The 17,769-nt window shown below is 36.6% G+C and overlaps 1 protein-coding gene across 5 annotated transcripts in view; it reads left to right on the top strand.

Annotated features, from left to right (window-relative positions):
• Window positions 1-17,769, top strand: part of LOC145212103 (uncharacterized) — a 73,920-nt gene that overhangs the window by 29,091 nt on the left and 27,060 nt on the right. For 2 of the 5 annotated variants that reach the window (XM_080080126.1, XM_080080125.1), the window contains exons 65-112: window positions 68-190; window positions 461-586; window positions 960-1,211; window positions 1,532-1,651; window positions 1,939-2,064; window positions 2,431-2,550; window positions 2,758-2,883; window positions 3,242-3,367; window positions 3,466-3,594; window positions 3,734-3,859; window positions 4,135-4,260; window positions 4,398-4,526; window positions 4,638-4,763; window positions 4,949-5,074; window positions 5,244-5,369; window positions 5,538-5,663; window positions 6,003-6,248; window positions 6,364-6,489; window positions 6,582-6,710; window positions 6,912-6,950; window positions 7,147-7,272; window positions 7,706-7,831; window positions 8,194-8,319; window positions 8,497-8,619; window positions 8,845-8,967; window positions 9,149-9,271; window positions 9,521-9,646; window positions 10,283-10,411; window positions 10,609-10,731; window positions 11,015-11,140; window positions 11,232-11,357; window positions 11,443-11,568; window positions 11,847-11,969; window positions 12,349-12,480; window positions 12,773-12,895; window positions 13,332-13,454; window positions 13,599-13,724; window positions 13,925-14,050; window positions 14,309-14,437; window positions 14,544-14,666; window positions 14,802-14,927; window positions 15,101-15,223; window positions 15,561-15,683; window positions 16,138-16,260; window positions 16,749-16,871; window positions 17,011-17,136; window positions 17,304-17,423; window positions 17,540-17,665. In XM_080080126.1, coding sequence (XP_079936252.1) covers window positions 68-190; window positions 461-586; window positions 960-1,211; window positions 1,532-1,651; window positions 1,939-2,064; window positions 2,431-2,550; window positions 2,758-2,883; window positions 3,242-3,367; window positions 3,466-3,594; window positions 3,734-3,859; window positions 4,135-4,260; window positions 4,398-4,526; window positions 4,638-4,763; window positions 4,949-5,074; window positions 5,244-5,369; window positions 5,538-5,663; window positions 6,003-6,248; window positions 6,364-6,489; window positions 6,582-6,710; window positions 6,912-6,950; window positions 7,147-7,272; window positions 7,706-7,831; window positions 8,194-8,319; window positions 8,497-8,619; window positions 8,845-8,967; window positions 9,149-9,271; window positions 9,521-9,646; window positions 10,283-10,411; window positions 10,609-10,731; window positions 11,015-11,140; window positions 11,232-11,357; window positions 11,443-11,568; window positions 11,847-11,969; window positions 12,349-12,480; window positions 12,773-12,895; window positions 13,332-13,454; window positions 13,599-13,724; window positions 13,925-14,050; window positions 14,309-14,437; window positions 14,544-14,666; window positions 14,802-14,927; window positions 15,101-15,223; window positions 15,561-15,683; window positions 16,138-16,260; window positions 16,749-16,871; window positions 17,011-17,136; window positions 17,304-17,423; window positions 17,540-17,665 — 6,171 coding nt within the window. The remainder of the gene's footprint in view (window positions 1-67; window positions 191-460; window positions 587-959; window positions 1,212-1,531; window positions 1,652-1,938; window positions 2,065-2,430; window positions 2,551-2,757; window positions 2,884-3,241; window positions 3,368-3,465; window positions 3,595-3,733; window positions 3,860-4,134; window positions 4,261-4,397; window positions 4,527-4,637; window positions 4,764-4,948; window positions 5,075-5,243; window positions 5,370-5,537; window positions 5,664-6,002; window positions 6,249-6,363; window positions 6,490-6,581; window positions 6,711-6,911; window positions 6,951-7,146; window positions 7,273-7,705; window positions 7,832-8,193; window positions 8,320-8,496; window positions 8,620-8,844; window positions 8,968-9,148; window positions 9,272-9,520; window positions 9,647-10,282; window positions 10,412-10,608; window positions 10,732-11,014; window positions 11,141-11,231; window positions 11,358-11,442; window positions 11,569-11,846; window positions 11,970-12,348; window positions 12,481-12,772; window positions 12,896-13,331; window positions 13,455-13,598; window positions 13,725-13,924; window positions 14,051-14,308; window positions 14,438-14,543; window positions 14,667-14,801; window positions 14,928-15,100; window positions 15,224-15,560; window positions 15,684-16,137; window positions 16,261-16,748; window positions 16,872-17,010; window positions 17,137-17,303; window positions 17,424-17,539; window positions 17,666-17,769) is intronic. The other 3 variants (XM_080080127.1, XM_080080128.1, XM_080080129.1) reach the window with 3 other exon arrangements.

Raw genomic sequence — 17,769 nt, 5'->3', positions numbered from 1 at the left:
CAGCTGAATTTGGTATGAATTCTGTCGTATTGTGAAAGTTTAATTGTGGATTATTTTATGTTAACAGACGTGGACGAGTGCCTTGATGAGAAAATATGCGGCAACAACTCGCAGTGTGCAAATACACCTGGAAGTTTTAAATGTTACTGCGCCACCGGTTACGAAAACCCAGATGGTGGAATATGCAAAGGTACAAAATTAAGTAAAAAAATTCTATCAATTCGTATTTTGCTCCTTAATGTTTCGTGATACCATACTATGTGGTTAAATTTAATTTTTTTGAATATATATATCTTTATATTCAACTTTATTAACACGTTATACACCTGGGATTATTTTTGAGGTCACTTGATTTTTAAATTGTTTATTCGTAGCAACTTTTCTCGTAGCTTTGAAGCAATATAAAAAGCACAAAAATTGCGCACTTGAAAAAATATTGAAAATAAATCTTTGTTGCAAGACGTGGATGAGTGCAAAAACTATCGGATGATCTGTGGCAAAAACTTCCGTTGCTCAAACAACGAAGGAAGTTACGTTTGCACTTGTACTGATGGGTTCCTGCTTGATGTTAATGGGTCCTGCAATGGTAAGTAAAACCAGTTATTCGCATAATCCGTTTAGTTGCACAGAGATGGTAAATAAATCCCAAGATAACCATTTCTCACGAAAATTGTCCGGATTAACGCATAAGGTTTTTAGTTGCATAAAAAGCTTGACTATTTGGTTATGCGATTAACTGAAGTCGTTTGTAGTACTTTCCCGAAATATCCATTCGACATACAGTAGGCTAGACGGCACTACAGTTTTCCAAATTATTTTTTTTCATACACATGTCTAGAAATTGTTCACTTTCTGTACAAAACACTCTGTTTCGTTGGTTTAAATACATTGTTTTTACCAGTCGCTTTAAGACCATAGGCGTCTATTGTTTAGATTTGAACTTTAACTTCTACTTGCAGACATTGACGAGTGTTTGGCCAAAACTGACAACTGTACGGGAAACAAGGACTGCGTAAACGAGCCTGGTTCTTTCAAATGTGTTTGTGCTACTGGTTATGAGCCTGATGGATACGGAGGTTGTAGAAACGTCAACGAATGCTTGCTGGACACAACAGTGTGTGAAGTCAACTCGAAATGCGTTGACAACGACGGAAGTTTCACATGCGAATGTTTAACTGGTTTCCAACGAAATGCGCTGAGTCAGTGTGAAGGTAAGTTTCTCCAGACACATAAAAGAGCTATTATTATAAACTATTACTGAATCGACTTTGAATGGTTTTAAAGTTGGAAACATTTACAACAAATGCGCAAAAAATCCTATGAAAAAGCATATGAAGAATTTAGAAATATTTTTGACAGTTTTATCTTAAGATTTCCGGATTGGTACCTAATTAACCCGCTTATGAATGTTATGGTTTTACAAAAAAATAATATGGTCCGACTTCCAACCCCTCCAAAAGACTTTTCGCTTCTCTTACTGGAAAATTCCAGATTTAACGCTTTGCTTTTATCATCTTTATTCTTGTTTTAGATATTGACGAGTGTTCGGTTGGAAGTAACTGTTCGATTAACGCTGACTGCATCAACGTGATTGGAAGTTACAAATGCACTTGTCAGACGGGATATACGGGAAACGGGAAAACTTGCACAGGTAACATTATCAGGAGGTTACGTTTATAGCTTGTTGCGTAACCATGCTTCATCCGACTGTTTGACAGAAATTACTTTAAAATGTTATTCACATGTTGATCTAACTGGATGTATATTATCCAGTTTGTTTATTTTGTCATGTGTATCCATAAACTTACTTTTTGTCTAAAAACAAGACTGAATAACTTGGTGTATTGACGGTTTTAGAACCACTTTATGAAGTTAGAGTTAAGCATTTTTTTGTGATTTTTTGCATGCTTTTATGAAATTGTGAAATTTCTTGTTTAGATATTGATGAATGCTCAGATGGCAGTGATAACTGTCACAGTGACGCTTCGTGCCAAAACACAATCGGCAGCGTTAACTGCTCTTGTCTTGCCGGATTTTCTGGCGACGGCACAACGGTTTGCACAGGTAACTATGGCAACACGATTTAAAAAGACCAAGTGAAAGCTTAGCAAACAAGAATCTGATTCATAACTATCGCTTCTGATTCAGTTAATTCATTAAAACATCTGTCAAAATTTAACTGGGATACGCTTGCGTTTTGTTTACAAGGATAGTCGTTAAACTTAATAATTAGTTTGCTGTAATTGTTTTGTAAATATCCATCGAAAATCATTAAACAAGACTTAAGTTTTTTCAGTTTATTTGATGGTAAGGCCAGAGCCAGTTTTAAAAATATTAGTTTTAACAGTTTTTGCAACATTTTCTTCTTCAAAATAATCGGGAAATTCATTTTTAACCATAAACTTAGTTTTGCAAAACTTTTGTTTGCAGACGTGGTTGAATGCGAAAACCCGGATATTTGTGATACCAACAGCAAATGTGAAAATGCACCTGGTGGTTACCGATGCACGTGTACAGAAGGATTTAAAAGGGTCAACTCGCAATGCATAGGTATGAAACATAACAAGCGTCTAACTTTTTGCCCTGGTTTGTGTAGTAATAACTAATTCTTTTCTCGTTTCGCATTTCACTGTTGGTTGTAAACAACATTTTAAAAGCATATTTCATTTTGTTATTTTAACTTTGATGTAATATGATTTTGGATACTTACTACTTAAACCAAACAAATTTTGTATTTTCTACTTTTCCGTATTTCAGACATCGACGAATGCACTGAAGTTAATTTCCCGTGTGCTGAAAAATCCAAATGCACCAACACGAATGGAAGCTTCACTTGCGCGTGTGATGTCGGATACACGGGAGACGGTTTATCTTACTGCAACGGTTAGTTTTGTGATAAACTTTCTAGCTTTGGAATTGTCTATTTAACGTATGTCTGTATCAAAAGAATTATCATAGGCTATAGGGTCACGCGGCAAAAGTAGTGCATTCTTTGTCGCGTTTGTTTTGTGAAAAGGCTTAAGCCAAGAAGAATTTCAGTGTTTATCAGGCGATTTAAGACTTTTGACACATTCTAGCTTCTAATAATTACGCAACAAACTAATCACACGTTTACATTAATGGCCAGCAAGCCAAGCTGTATAACTACCTGTGTTCTAAATTGCCTAGAAATCAGTATAAGTGATAGATTAAGAAGTATACTTATTAATGTAGCTCTAATAAGTACTCTGTTATTTTATAGACGTGGATGAGTGCATAGAAAACACACATACCTGTAGCGCGACTTCAACATGTCGTAACACGATGGGAAAATACGAATGTGATTGCTTAACTGGATACCGAAAAGACTTCTTAGGACAATGTCAAGGTAAGTTGTAAGAAATTTTGAAACCAATCTAATTTGCAAAGAATAAAAAGTTTTAACTTTTGAAAAAGCACATTTAAGAAAACTTGGGTTGTCTTTAGACATTGACGAATGTATGACCCAGACGCAAGCTTGTCTAAAAAACTCTTATTGTGGAAACACGGTTGGATCGTACGAATGTCAATGCAAAGCCGGATTCACTGGTGAAGGAGTGCTAGCAGGTTGCACAGGTAAATAAAACGCAACGTCTTTTACATAAAACGTTTATAATTTACTTTCAGATAAATTGCAAACAAACACAACGATAAAAAATACGCAGCCTTGCTGGGGCTATTGTAGTGAGATTCAGTTACTTATTATTATTTTCAGACATAGACGAATGTCAACTGGGCAGTGACGATTGCGCCGACTCAGCAGAATGCGTCAACACACCAGGGACTTTTACTTGCAGATGTGCTGATGGATACACTGGCTACCCAAAGAACGAATGTACAGGTCTGTTAGTTGTTGTCGGTTGTGCAAATCAGCCATAGATAAACTGACATGGAAAACCTTTCTCTCTGGACGAATATTAAAATTTTGACAATACGTTTAGTATATCTATTTGGCTTTATGTAACTTTTAAATTCCTATTGTAGAATGCCCTCTAATAAAAATATGTTTTGATGGAAAATTGTCAATCAAACACAACAAACATATTAAATGTGTTTATTACCTCATCGTCCTTACCATGCAAATTGCACCAAAATATTTGGAACTTTTTTCTCTAGACATCAACGAATGTAACACTGATAATGTTGGATGTGGAGACTTTGCGACGTGCAGCAACACCGCTGGAAGTCGCACGTGTGACTGCATGGTCGGTTACACTGGGGACCCCGAAACAGCATGTACAGGTACAAATGGAAATGTTATCATTTTACAAAAACGTTTCGTTGCAATTTTACCTAACGTAGCATGGTGCATAGAAACTTGTACAGTGATTGGGGTAGTTGGTGTTTGACTGTGGTTTAACAAGACGCATTTTTGATAGATATAAACGAGTGTGTCTCGGGTTTGGCGAACTGTGGGATGGACAAGACGTGTAGCAATACGAAAGGAAGTTTTTCATGTGATTGTGCTTCTGGATATCGGATGGAAATGGTTACAAAGCAGTGTATAGGTAAGTCCTCTAATCGCTTAAATAATTGTAGGTGGCAAAATTGTACACCAACAAACAATACAAAAGTTGTTGTGTCCGGTGGACTTGAAAATTCATGTTCCTTTTCTGCAGACATCGACGAGTGCAATGCAAACAAGTCAACGTGTGCAGGCAACACTCAATGCAAGAACACTATTGGTGGATTCGAATGTGTTTGTATGCCAGGATTTAGGCAGGACTCTGAAGGCCTGTGTCAAGGTACATCTATTTATCCCAACATACAAAAATACAATGAGACACTTTTTGAATTTTTTAAAACTATCATTTCAAACACAGCATTTAAATGCATACCTAAATCAAACTTCACCCATTTTGAAACCTAACTTCCAGTTCATTTAGTTTTTGAATGTAGTTTTTAATTTGAATCATCATTATCTACACAGATATTGATGAATGCTCGGAAAATCCTTATCCATGCAATGTTACCGAAGCTTGTTTAAATCACCCTGGAAGGTTTTCGTGCATTTGTGAGCAAGGGTATGAAGCAGATCAAACGGGAAACTGCACAGGTCAATACTCAAATGCCAGTTAATGTAACCTTTTAATCATTTTTCTATTTTCAATCACACGTTGTTACATGCAAAGTGCTTGTAGGGCCAATGTGTTTTTGAGGTTAATAAAAATGTCGTTTAATCATTACTACAATCTCGCCATGTTCTCAAACTGTTGATTTTGCAGATATTGACGAGTGCATTGCTGGGACGTTCACATGTCCTGCTTTGTCGAAGTGCCAGAATGTAGATGGCGGTTATGACTGTGTCTGTAAGAAAGGCTACGATCTTAACAGCTACGATACTTGTGAAGGTAAGACAGGCCTCAAAACACTTTAAAAAAGAACTCGATACATTATGTTTTGTAACGATATGCTGTGTTAACGAGTTTGTTCCAACCTATTATGCTTTTTTGGTACTTTGGTGAATATCTATTAATTGCGAATTAGCTGGTTGTTCTAACAACCTATTTGTGTTGCAGATGTTGACGAATGTGGTCTTGGCATTGACAGCTGTGTAATGAATGCTTTATGTTACAACACATTGGGAAGCTTTGATTGCAAATGTAAACCAGGTTACACCGGAGACGGCTCAGCCTTTTGTTCAAGTTAGTATTGGTCCCAGATATTAAACTTTTTTTGATTGTATTTATATATCTCATGTTGTTACTTTTTTGCTTTTCACTATGAGTTTGGTAATTGTACCTCAGCAAGCCTTTTTGATTGTATTGTGTTTTAATATATTAGTTTGTGAAGTAAACTGCCCAGTATGGTAACAATTTAAACCATACAATGCATCCAGGCACTAGAAAAAGTTTTTGATTTAGGTCATACATCCAGCAAAATCAATGTTTGTGGAGAGAAAAACTATTAACACCGCTTTAATGTAGTGCGTTATTTTAATTGAGTGATCATCATAATCTTTGACATTAACTCTGTTACTTTAGACCTTAACGAATGTGAACTCGGATTGTGCAACCAAAACACTGAGTGCAGAGACACTGTCGGATCGTACCTGTGTACTGGATGCAAGGCCGGATTCCGGGGATCCCCCACTACGTCATGCGATGACGTAGACGAGTGCTCGGAAGGTTTGGCGTCTTGTCATGATAACGCCACGTGCACGAATCTGATTGGTTCCTTCCAGTGTCAATGTAACGTTGGGTTCACAGGAGACGGTTTCAGCTGCAAAGGTGTGATAGTGTCCATGATTGCACGGATGAACTAAATATTTGTATTTGAATTCAGCTTTGAACATTATTTAGTAGTTTAGTACGGCCAGTTATTTTTGCTTTTGCATTTTTTTAGATATTGATGAATGCTCTGAGGGTTTAAGTGATTGCGTCACACATGCCAGGTGTCAAAACACGATTGGCAGTCACGAATGCGTGTGCAACACTGGTTACCAAGGCGACGCAAAGTTAAAATGCGAAGGTAATAGAAAAACGTTTTTTCGTCTTTTTTCATCAAAACGTTGAACTTCTGCTTAATATAGCGTTAAATATGCAACAAACTAAACGTTTCAGACATTGATGAATGTTCGAGCAAGGACACCAATAATTGTGTGCTCTACTCAACTTGTTACAACTTGCTGGGTGGATTCGAGTGCAGATGTGATGCTGGGTATACAGGGGATCCTACTGTAGAGTGTACAGGTAATAATGGCTAAATAACAATACTTGTATTCAGTTTAAAGCTGTCATTGGCTTTTACTTGTTTCGTAGGACTGTAGAGGAGCCTATTATAACTTGTTGCAATAATAAAAATAGACGTTGTATATCTTGAGCTCTTATTAAAACTCTACGCTCTTAAGGGAATAAATGTTTTTTTTTCATTTTATTTTATTGTATCTTCAGTGATTCAAATAACGACGGTGGAACCACGTATGATGCCAGGTTTGTTTTACACCATTAACATAACTATTGTAAAAAAAACAGTTCTCTTTTTTTGAGACCAAAGGTGCTTTTTGGTGCAAAATATATAACAATTTTCAGTGAGGTAAAAAGTCCTTGTACATTTTATAAAGTGAAAAAACAGACACGCAAGAATGTTCACTGTGTCGTTGTTGAATAAACTTTCGACGTTGTTTAGATATTGACGAATGCGCCTTGGGAATACACTCGTGTCATCCACTAGCAGTGTGCGTCGATTTAGTGGGCGGATATGAATGTCGTTGTTTGAGTGGATACGTGGCCAGCGATGTGTCAGGATGCCTGGGTAAATGCGAATGTCATTTGGTGTTGTGTTGCAGTGTGCTTGTGTGACTGTAGGGATTTAGTAACGATTTTAAGGAAAGTTTAATCCTAAGTTGCTTAGAAAAGCGTCAATGAATATACCTGTGACAGTTGTGAGGGCACAGTTTAAGCGAGCCCTAAAACCGGTCTGAACCGGGCATTTTTGACTTTCAATACTTACAATATGCTCGACGAAAAAGCTTGCGTATAAGCAACACATCGTATTGCAGACGTTTCGGTCAAATCGCTTTTTAATCCGAGTCTAGTGTTCTTTTAAAGATGAATTTGCGTAACATTATTGGGTTATAACGATTCGAGAAAAAAATATATATTTCTTCCGCATGGCTTTGTCAATGTACATATATTTTCGTAAGTACGAGTGGTTATCAGTTACTGATTGTTGTCTTTTTTGGCAGACGTTGACGAATGCAAGGACGGAACTGCAAAATGTGCTGAAAACGCTTTCTGCCAAAACACGGTGGGGAGTTACACTTGTAATTGCAATCAAGGTTACACAGGAGTGGGATATATACAGTGTGATGGTAAGTGATGTTATTTTGTTCAATTCTGTATTCTGTAAATTTTAAAATAATTCAACAGTATACAATATTTAAAACAGTATGTCAAGAACAAATGATATAAACAGGAATAAACATCAATAAAGATATAAATAGCAGAGTCAAATTTACAGTGCGTTTGTCCGAATTTAGAAATATTGTGTATGTGTTAGGTGGTTGAATAATACTGTATTTTGTTTTCTTCGCCAATATGGAAGTAAAATAAAAAATTACAATTTTTGAAACAGTTTATTGTGAACCATCAACCATCAAACGTATGGAATTTACGGTCGTTCAAATCTGATTTATAAAAAGTTGAAGTAAAAAGAGATTTTTTTTTATTTTAGATATAAATGAATGTACAGACAAAGCCAATACAGTTTGTGCTTTCCCATCAACATGCAAAAACACTCCTGGAAGTTACGAGTGCACGTGTGTTGCTGGATATCAGAAACAAAACGATCAATGTGTTGGTAAGTCTGGATTTATTGCGTTCTTCATTCCGTATTAAGACGTACAAACTCCTAAATAGCCACTTAAAGCTAAAGCTCAATACATTTTTATTGCAAATCCTACTGTTTGGCGTTTTAGCGATACCCTAGCGTTCGAGATTAAAAAATGAAATATTTAACTTGCTTTTTCTTGCTCAGACATTGACGAATGTACGAGTGACCCCGGATGTGTGCCATTATCCACGTGTGTGAACTCACCAGGCAGTTATGAATGTGTCTGCGATGGGGGATTCACCGGAAGGGGAAATGAGAGTTGCACAGGTACAAAATAAACCGCTCAGTCAGTAATTGAGTCATATTTGTTCATGTAAGGTAATTTATTTAAAGCAGGGTACAAGGTTTAAAGGATGGTACGATTCTTCACTAACTTGTTGTGAGGGAAAAGTAACAAATTGTGGCCTTTAAAAGATGCTGTTAAGAGTTACACAAAATTGGTTGACGTTCAAGGATAATTTTTAAATTTTATTGTTCCTTTGTGTTGCACAGACATCAATGAATGCGAAACTGGCTCAGCGAATTGTGACGTCAACGCCGAATGCTCAAATAGCATCGGGTCTTTCACTTGCACATGTAAAGCTGGTTTTACTGGAAATGGTCAAAGATGCGACGGTAACAAAATTTTGTCATTACTTGAATTCATATGCTAACAAACTATATAAAATCTGCCAAACTGAACTGACAACAATTTGATTATAATGGTTCAATTAGTGTATCTGAAAATCACCGAACAGTTTAGGATGAGTTTGTTTTGAGTATTGTAAGGATTTAATTTGTGAATTATTACAATTAGATGTTGATGAGTGTCTAGTTCCAGTCAGTCCTTGCGGGCGTGGAGGTTTGTGTCAGAACACAGAGGGAAGTTTCAACTGTTTCTGCAAAACCGGTTACAACCTGACTAAAAACGGTTGTGAAAGTAAGTTATCCATCTCACATGATACAAAACAAAAGCTGTGTGTACCAAGTCCAACAACTTTTAATCGATATACCAATTTACCTTTAGTCTTATTATTGTTCTAGCAAAATTTTCTAATAATGTCACAATAAAAAATGATGTTCTCGATAAGTATCGTAAGAAAACTCAACATAATGTACTATGAAAACTAGTTTTTGTTCATGTTTTAATTTTTTTTTGCCGGATCATATAGAGATTTTTTCCTTTTAGATATTGACGAATGCACAACTGGGGAAGCTCAATGCCACGCTAATGCTGATTGCTTGGATACTGACGGATCTTACACATGTAGCTGCAAATCTGGATATTCAGGCCATGGAAAATTCCAATGCGAAGGTAGGATGGCATTCCTAGCAAAATGTTTACTATAATGCAGTGTTTCCCAACCTATGGGTCGCGACCCAAAGTTGGATCGCCTGTCAATTCTGTTGGGTCGCCAGTTTTTGTGACAAAGGCTATAAATTGTTTCCCAATAACAATTTCATGACTATTTGGCGTGATATTAAATTATTATGTTTGTGTGAGATCACTGCTAAGCGTTGTCTGGCTCATAATGCTTTGAACCAGCTCTAAAGTTGGCGGAAAAAACGATTAATTTTTGTTTGATGTTTTTTATTTTTCAAACTGGCGTAGTAATTTTCGAAAAGCTTTCCTGATTTATAAACAAAAATACAACCCAAATAGTAAGAATGCATGTCCATGGGTCGCGAGAAGCCACAAAACAAAATTTTGGTAGGTATTTGGGTCGCGACAAAAAAAGGTTGGGAACCACTGCTATAATCTTTTTCTTTTCAAGCTTGCAAAGGTCAAATAGCTGCCAAAATAAAATAAAGATATACTGTACATGAAATAACAGGCAAGGGGCATAAATACTACGGTCAATCACACATTGCTCAAGGCCTTGATAAAGGGTTCTTCTTTTTTTAAATATGTGAGTAAAGAAACAAAGAGATAAACTGTTTCGTGTGACAGATGTGGATGAGTGCTTGAAACCGGATGAGATTAACTGTGCTCCCAACTCGCATTGTAACAACACTGATGGAAGTTACACATGTACTTGCTCTTCGGGATATCGGGGAGATGGAATGAAAATGTGTGATGGTAAGTGTCTGTATTTGATATGTTCTGCTTAACCAATGTACAAAAATCACCACAATAAAGTACAGTTTTAGTAGTTGTTATACAGAAAAAATGGTATGTGAAAATCTTCCTAAATAGGTATTGTTCTCTTCTAATATCTGCTCCTTTGTGCTTCAACATCAAGAGAAAGTGTACCAACAATGCTTTTAACTTTTCAGATCTTGACGAATGCAATTTTGGTGTCGCTAGTTGCTCACCAACGGCGAAATGTGTCAACGAAGTTGGGGGTTATAGATGTGATTGCATAGCAGGATACGAGAAGGTCGACGGAAATTGCGTTGGTAAGTAACATAGTTGGCATCTTCACCAATTTATTTACTTTAGTTTACTTTTGCACACAATGTGATTTCGTTCCCTAATTTTTGACCCGTGAGACTGATAAAGGGTCAATCAGTTGGCAACATTGTTTCTTAGGTCTTGAGCCTCTCTAATAATAAACTATCTATAACACAGTAGTTTTATTGCAAATTGGAGGAATATGTGTAAAATTATGTATGGTAGAAGTTGTCTAATAAACAGCAAAACAGATGCATGAAGAGCATAGTAATTTATTGATTGTTTTAGATATTGATGAATGTGCAACCAATACCGACTATTGTCACCTGAAAGCCGAATGTAACAACTTGAATGGAAGTTATGAATGTACTTGTAATACTGGATATACAGGAGATGGAAAACTAACATGTAATGGTAAGACATCATACCTCACTAATGGAAACTCATGTTGTTGTTTCCAATTTCTTGTGCCAACTTTACGATTTTAATTTTCCTTTATATCTAGATATTGATGAATGTACGGTGTCGAATTCAACATGCTCCAACGACAAACAATGCAAAAACACACCCGGGAATTTTACTTGCATTTGTTTTGACGGATTTGTAGAAGACAAAACAGACAATTGCATAGGTAATTTTTTAAACGCTTGCTATAAAATTTTATTAACAAGCTAGGCATTATTACATGTTTTCTCCATAAATTAACTTTTTTTTAGATATTGACGAATGCGACAACGGCAGCGCGACCTGCGACAATGAGGCGACATGCATGAACACAAATGGAAGTTACGTTTGCGTTTGTAATAGCGGATTTGAAGCCAACGCAAATGGCGGATGCACAGGTAAGTTACCAAAACCTCTGAATAAAAAATGCAAAGTAGAATTAGTACAACATTATACAAAATGGGTTTATTCAAATCTACACATTTATATACACATGGTTTTTAAGTCCAAAGTAGATATTACGAAACTTACATAAGTTAGTTGCTGATCATGGGTACATTAAGAGAAAGAAAGCACTTGTTCAAACAAAATAATGTCGTAAAACATATTTCAATTATAAGTTCACCTATTTTCTCATAGAACCTGTTTAGTATCGTTCTTTCTCTTGTTTCTGCAGATGTTGATGAATGTGTAGACCCAAATGCTTGTGGAAAAAATAGTATATGCACCAATGACGTCGGTAGTTTTTCCTGCATCTGTCTGGATGGTTTTGCAGGCGATCCATACACCGACTGTCAAGGTAAAAATCGTTTAACCATAATTCTTGACATATGCTTCATCGACAGTTAACTAAATTTGGTGCATTTTAACGGTTTTGCTTTTAATGCAACTTGGCCCTTTAAAGTACAAGCCCCGTAGCCTATGTTTTTTGTGAAACAAAGTCCGGACCAGACTCCAAAGTTAGTGAAATGCTGCCAAATGTATGCAGAGTGTAAAGGTAATTAAGCCTGTTTTGTTGTGCCCAAACCCAGCCAAAAAGCCTGGCCCGCCTTACAATTCAGGATTGAACCAAATTGGGCTGATAGTTTGACAGAGCGGACTCATAAAATCAGACAATCATGCGTTTTTCCGCTGCTCCAACGAAAACAGAACTAACGGAGTTTCTCTTTTTGTTTCAGATGAAGACGAATGCAGTTTGGGTCTGTCAGATTGCGATCTGGCTACCACCGTATGCTCAAACCTCTTTGGTGGATTCGAATGTAACTGCAAACCTGGATTTGAAGAAGACTCGTTTACCGGCACATGTGAAGGTATACACATAAAATGTCAAGCTAATCTTCTTTTGCTTAGTGTCCATGTTTATCAAAAGCTTTTTGAACTTCAAGAACTCATACGCAAACTTTCATTTCGTCGATGTTGTTGTTATGTGCAGTGTCCTAATACCTTCTTAAGTTTAACAACATATACACTTGTTATCAAAAACTGAATCAGTTTTTACTTCGGATTTTAGTCACAATTTTGTCTTGCTTCACCTTGTACAATCATCAAATCTTCTGCTGTTTGGTCAAAATGAATTAATGAGATTGTGTCTTTTTTCGCTAGATGTTGATGAGTGTTTGGATCCTACTGTCTCGTGCCAGTCGAACTCGCAATGTGTGAACACAGCGGGAAGCTTCGTTTGCAAATGCAACGATGGATTTCAAGATGTTGGCGCAATATGCGAAGGTAAGCCTATGTTTTCGCGCAACGTTGCAAGTTGGTCAAATCAGGGTCTAGTTGGAACTTTGTAAGGCAAACCCATGAACTTATTAAGTTTAAATTTATATGTCTGAATATAAACACAAATTCGAGAAAGCGAAATTGACTTATACTGTAGCAAAAAGTCAGTATTTTCAAGTAAAACATAACACTTTTTTTGTCGGTTTTGAATTTTTTGGTTGTCTAGTTAAACGTCATTTACTTGAATATACTGGTTTGTATGTAGGTCACAATAACTAGCCAAGACCACGTTTCATATCTTCCCACCTGAAAACTCAATGTGATGTATAATGACCATGTAATATGGCAGAGAAAAGTTTCGCCTTGTACTTTGTAAATTTGTCTATACCATTGCAATGCAGTTGAATTCCGCTTTAATGCATAATGTTAACTTTGTTAATAGATATCAATGAATGTGTGATGGATGACAAACGATGCCCTCCTAACTCCAAGTGCATCAACAATCCCGGTAGCTTCTCATGCGACTGCCTGGTGGGTTTCGCAGCAAGCGGACAACTTTGTGAAGGTAATACCTACTTAGATGATAACTTGTTTCAATGTGGATCAGAATATTGTATAACTGGCAACAATTGTTAATTAGGCCTAAGTTTAGCATATATGTTTTTGCCATGTGCAAAAACAACTTTGGAAACGTGTCATTTGATTGCAGATTTAAACGAATGTTTGACTGGGCAAACTACATGTCCCGATAACTCGGATTGTCACAACACAAAGGGAAGTTATAAGTGTTTGTGCAAAAGCGGATATATCGATACCGGATACGGAAAATGCAAAGGTAAATTATATTTAATCCAAATGTGGTAAAATGCTCATTCGTTGTGGTTCTTCCAACAAGCAAATCATTCGTCAATTGTAAAACATAACCGTTAATGTAAGCGTGTTTGTTGTGAAAATATGCTTGAATTAATTTTTAATACCTTATATTAGCAGCCTGGGTACAAAATAGTTACAACGAAAAACACATTTGCTTTCTAGATGTGGACGAGTGCAGTCTTTCGCCCGTGCCGTGTGCTCTGAACGCAATTTGTGACAACACAGTCGGCTCCTTCACTTGTAGTTGTGACAACGGTTTCTATGGTGACGGAACAACGTCATGTTCAGGTATATTCCTTGTTGAAAACTTTAATTTTCTCAAAACTAAAAAATAAAATCATAAATTATTAATCTCTTACCTTTCAAGATCCATGCATTTCGCTAAAACAAGCATTATCTGTACCTTGTCAAACAGAATATTTTATATGTATGTATTTTCGAGCAATATTAAGCCATTTTGGTTGTTATTTTTACACCTTCTGTATTATCTACACTTTAGAAGAGACTTTGGATCGCGAATTTAATACATTTATTGATACTTCTCAGATGTGGATGAGTGCCTAAAAAGTCCGCCTTGTGACAGCAACGCTGGTTGCAATAATACGCCGGGAAGTTTTGTGTGCAAATGTAAGGAGGGATACATTGGTGTTGGGATTGGACCTTACTCTTGTCAAGGTAAGAACGTATAAATCTTAAATGAGGTAAGAAAAGTGCGACCTAATAGCAGAAGTAATAGCAAAATTTTTTATTGGTTTGTTTTGATGAATTTTTTCTATTTCAGATGTTGATGAATGCGCGTCAGGCAATCAGTGCGGTTTAAATGCAAACTGTGTTAACTCTGATGGCAGTTTTACGTGCCAATGCAAACCGGGTTATGAAGGGAACGCCCGTATTGAATGCACGGGTAAGTTTTGAAATACTGAAATATATTTTGCCAGTCAACGTGAATGCAAAAGATGTCCATGTAAATATGATGCTTAATAACTGTTTCTCTTTATATGTTTATTTTTTGTTATGATCATCATGTATTTTTTGATAGATGTCGATGAGTGTGCGAATGGAGACTCAAATTGCCTGGATATAGCTGAATGCACAAACACAGTGGGAAGCTTCCAATGCGCATGCGCAGAAGGATTCACCGGGGACGGAGTGACGAACTGCTCAAGTAAGCAACTTCAATAACGCTTAAACTGAGTGCAACGGGTTCTCAATTGTTTTTTTCTTGACCCTACTGAATGTAAAAACTACATATAACAGAAAATATTTAACGAAACATGCATAACATGAAATGCATTAAGTCAAGGCTTTAGGAGTTTCTAATTTTTCTTTTCTGTTTAGATGTGAACGAGTGTTTAGAGAACGACACTTGTCATTCGCAAGCCTTGTGTGAAGATACTAATGGAAGTTACAATTGTAAATGCAAAGAAGGATACAGAGGAGAAGGGTTCGCGTCATGTCAAGGTAAGAGTAGATGTATTTTGATGTGTGGTTAAATAATGACATTAAGCACTGTAAATCTGTACTCAAATAGAAATAAAAATGTACATGATTTTCGGTTGTCCTAATTTTGGGCTCCATATCAATGGCAACCCCGCTTATATGTGATAAATTTTCAAACAGATGAACACATTTCGAACTCTATGTCTCAGTCCTAAAAACTTGCAGCTAATATGAAGTTAATATAAGTACACAAACAACACACAAAGACTATGCGCTGTTTCATTTGCAAATCTCTATGAGTAAACCTGTTTGGAGTTGTTGTGCTTTGTGATTATTCGTTGCTATTTAACGTATTCAGATGTCGACGAATGCCTGCTGCAAGTTGATGACTGTGACGTCAACGCCGATTGCGTCAACACCCTTGGATCTTACGAATGTAATTGCGTCACCGGTTATCAGATGGTAGACAAGAAATGCACTGGTAAGTTTTAAAACATAACAACCACAACTTCATACAAAAACTAAAAAAATCGGGTCTGCTTTGTTGAAGATAGGTTTCAACAGCTTTGTTTGCTAAACATATCACTACCTGTTCATAGAACTCTTCTGGCAATTGTATTTTGTACGGACGTTTCGACGTCCTATACCGTTCAATGTTATTTACCCTAATGAAGGCGACCGGTATAGGACGTCGAAACGTCGCTAATAAAAAAATATAGTTGCCGGATAAGCTCTATGAATTTGATATTGACAACAGCTTGTATATCACAACTTGACATTGTAAGTTGTACCAACATTTGTTTTGTTTTAAATAACTTGATCATACTTGCTTTAATGCTTCAATAGATACAAGTCGATGGCGCAATCCTTAGATATGCACTGATGTAAGAAACAGTACACGTTTAATCTAAATGTTCTGATCCTCTAAATCCTAGATTTGGATGAATGCAGTTTGGACATGCCGTGTGCAGACAACGCGCTCTGCACAAATACTGAAGGAAGTTTCTCTTGTGAGTGTCAAGGTGGATACATGGGCCACGGAAAGATTTCCTGCACTAGTAAGTATTTTTCCTTCTAAATAAATAATTAAAACAGCTAATTGCATCAAAAATCGAGTCCAAACATGCCCTAACCCAGAGGTTCTCAAACTTTTTTTGTTGCGACGCCTCTGGAAAAGTTTTCTGGACTTGCGACGCACCAGCAAATACAAGTTAATTAAGAAAATTATTATGTTGTGTTTATTGATACAACAACAAAAAGTTACGAAACGAAAATATTCTGCGACGCCCTTGGAAAATTAAAAACGACGCACCAGGGCGTCGCTACCCACAGTTTGAGAACTACTGCCCTAACCTGATAAAAGCACCAAACGATTGCCCTATATGTAGATAGTTTAATTATATACTGACTAAAAGCAATGCTTCAAAATTAACGTGCATATTGTAGATAACATATTGAAATACAACATGCGAGGATCACTCATTATTTTAACCAAAATCTACTTTGGGAATCGTTTATGATGTTTAACAACTACCTTCACTTGCAGACATAAATGAATGCGACAACAAGACGATTTGTGCGAGCAACGCGAAGTGTCAGGACTTAGACGGAGGTTATTCGTGCTTTTGTGATATTGGATATACAGGAGATGGAAAGGTCTACTGCTCAGGTTGGGAATTCGCCTTAATTTTGTTCTTTGGCCTCTTAAATCATTTATGGGAATATTTTAAATTGGGCTCTAAAAGTTTTGAGATAAATATATTTCGATGAAGTATTTTAGCAAATAGAACATTATTCGGTTTATTCAGACGTTGACAATTGCAAGAGTGGCCAACACAACTGCCACGATAATGCGGAATGTTTAAATCTTCCGGGTTCGTTTGAATGCCGATGCAAACTTGGATATTCTGGAGATGGAGTTAATTCATGTACAGGTATGTCATTAATACATGTTGCAGTTTGTGATATCAGCAGCTTGAATTTTTTATACCAATAAAAAATCAACAGCATGACTATTAATGCCCGATTAAGGCAAATGTTAAATAACTTCGGGAAATGTTTGTTAAAACTTTTGTAGAATCTAAATGATATTTTGTACTAGACGTTGACGAATGTCTGGACCCTAATACTTGCACCTCTTCTGCCACGTGTCAAAATTTGGCGGGAAGCTACGAGTGCACGTGTAAAGAAGGTTACGCGGGAAACGGTGTCACGTGTGTGGGTAAGTGCCAACACTTTTGAAAATGTTCAATTTCTGTAACGTTTATAAAAGACAAAGTAGTTTACATAATCAAATTATTAAACTTTCTCTAATTGTGACCTTTTGCGTTTTTGTAGATGTCGATGAATGTGTTCATGACACACATAACTGCACCAAAAACGCTGACTGCACAAACACAGCTGGGGAATTTTCATGTTCGTGTGCTAAAGGTTTTACTGGCGAAGGCACGGACTCATGTACAGGTAAATAAGTACTATCTTTATGATTACTACACTTTACAGCAAATGTAGTGTGGAAAAATTATGCACTTTATGCACTCTGACCTATTGTTTGTTACATAAATTCT

This window comes from Phallusia mammillata, chromosome 2, assembly GCF_965637545.1.
Source record: "Phallusia mammillata chromosome 2, kaPhaMamm4.hap1.1, whole genome shotgun sequence".
Lineage (NCBI taxonomy): Eukaryota > Metazoa > Chordata > Ascidiacea > Phlebobranchia > Ascidiidae > Phallusia > Phallusia mammillata.
Note: the sequence above shows the minus strand (reverse complement) of the source record. Positions and strands in the feature narration are given on the sequence as shown.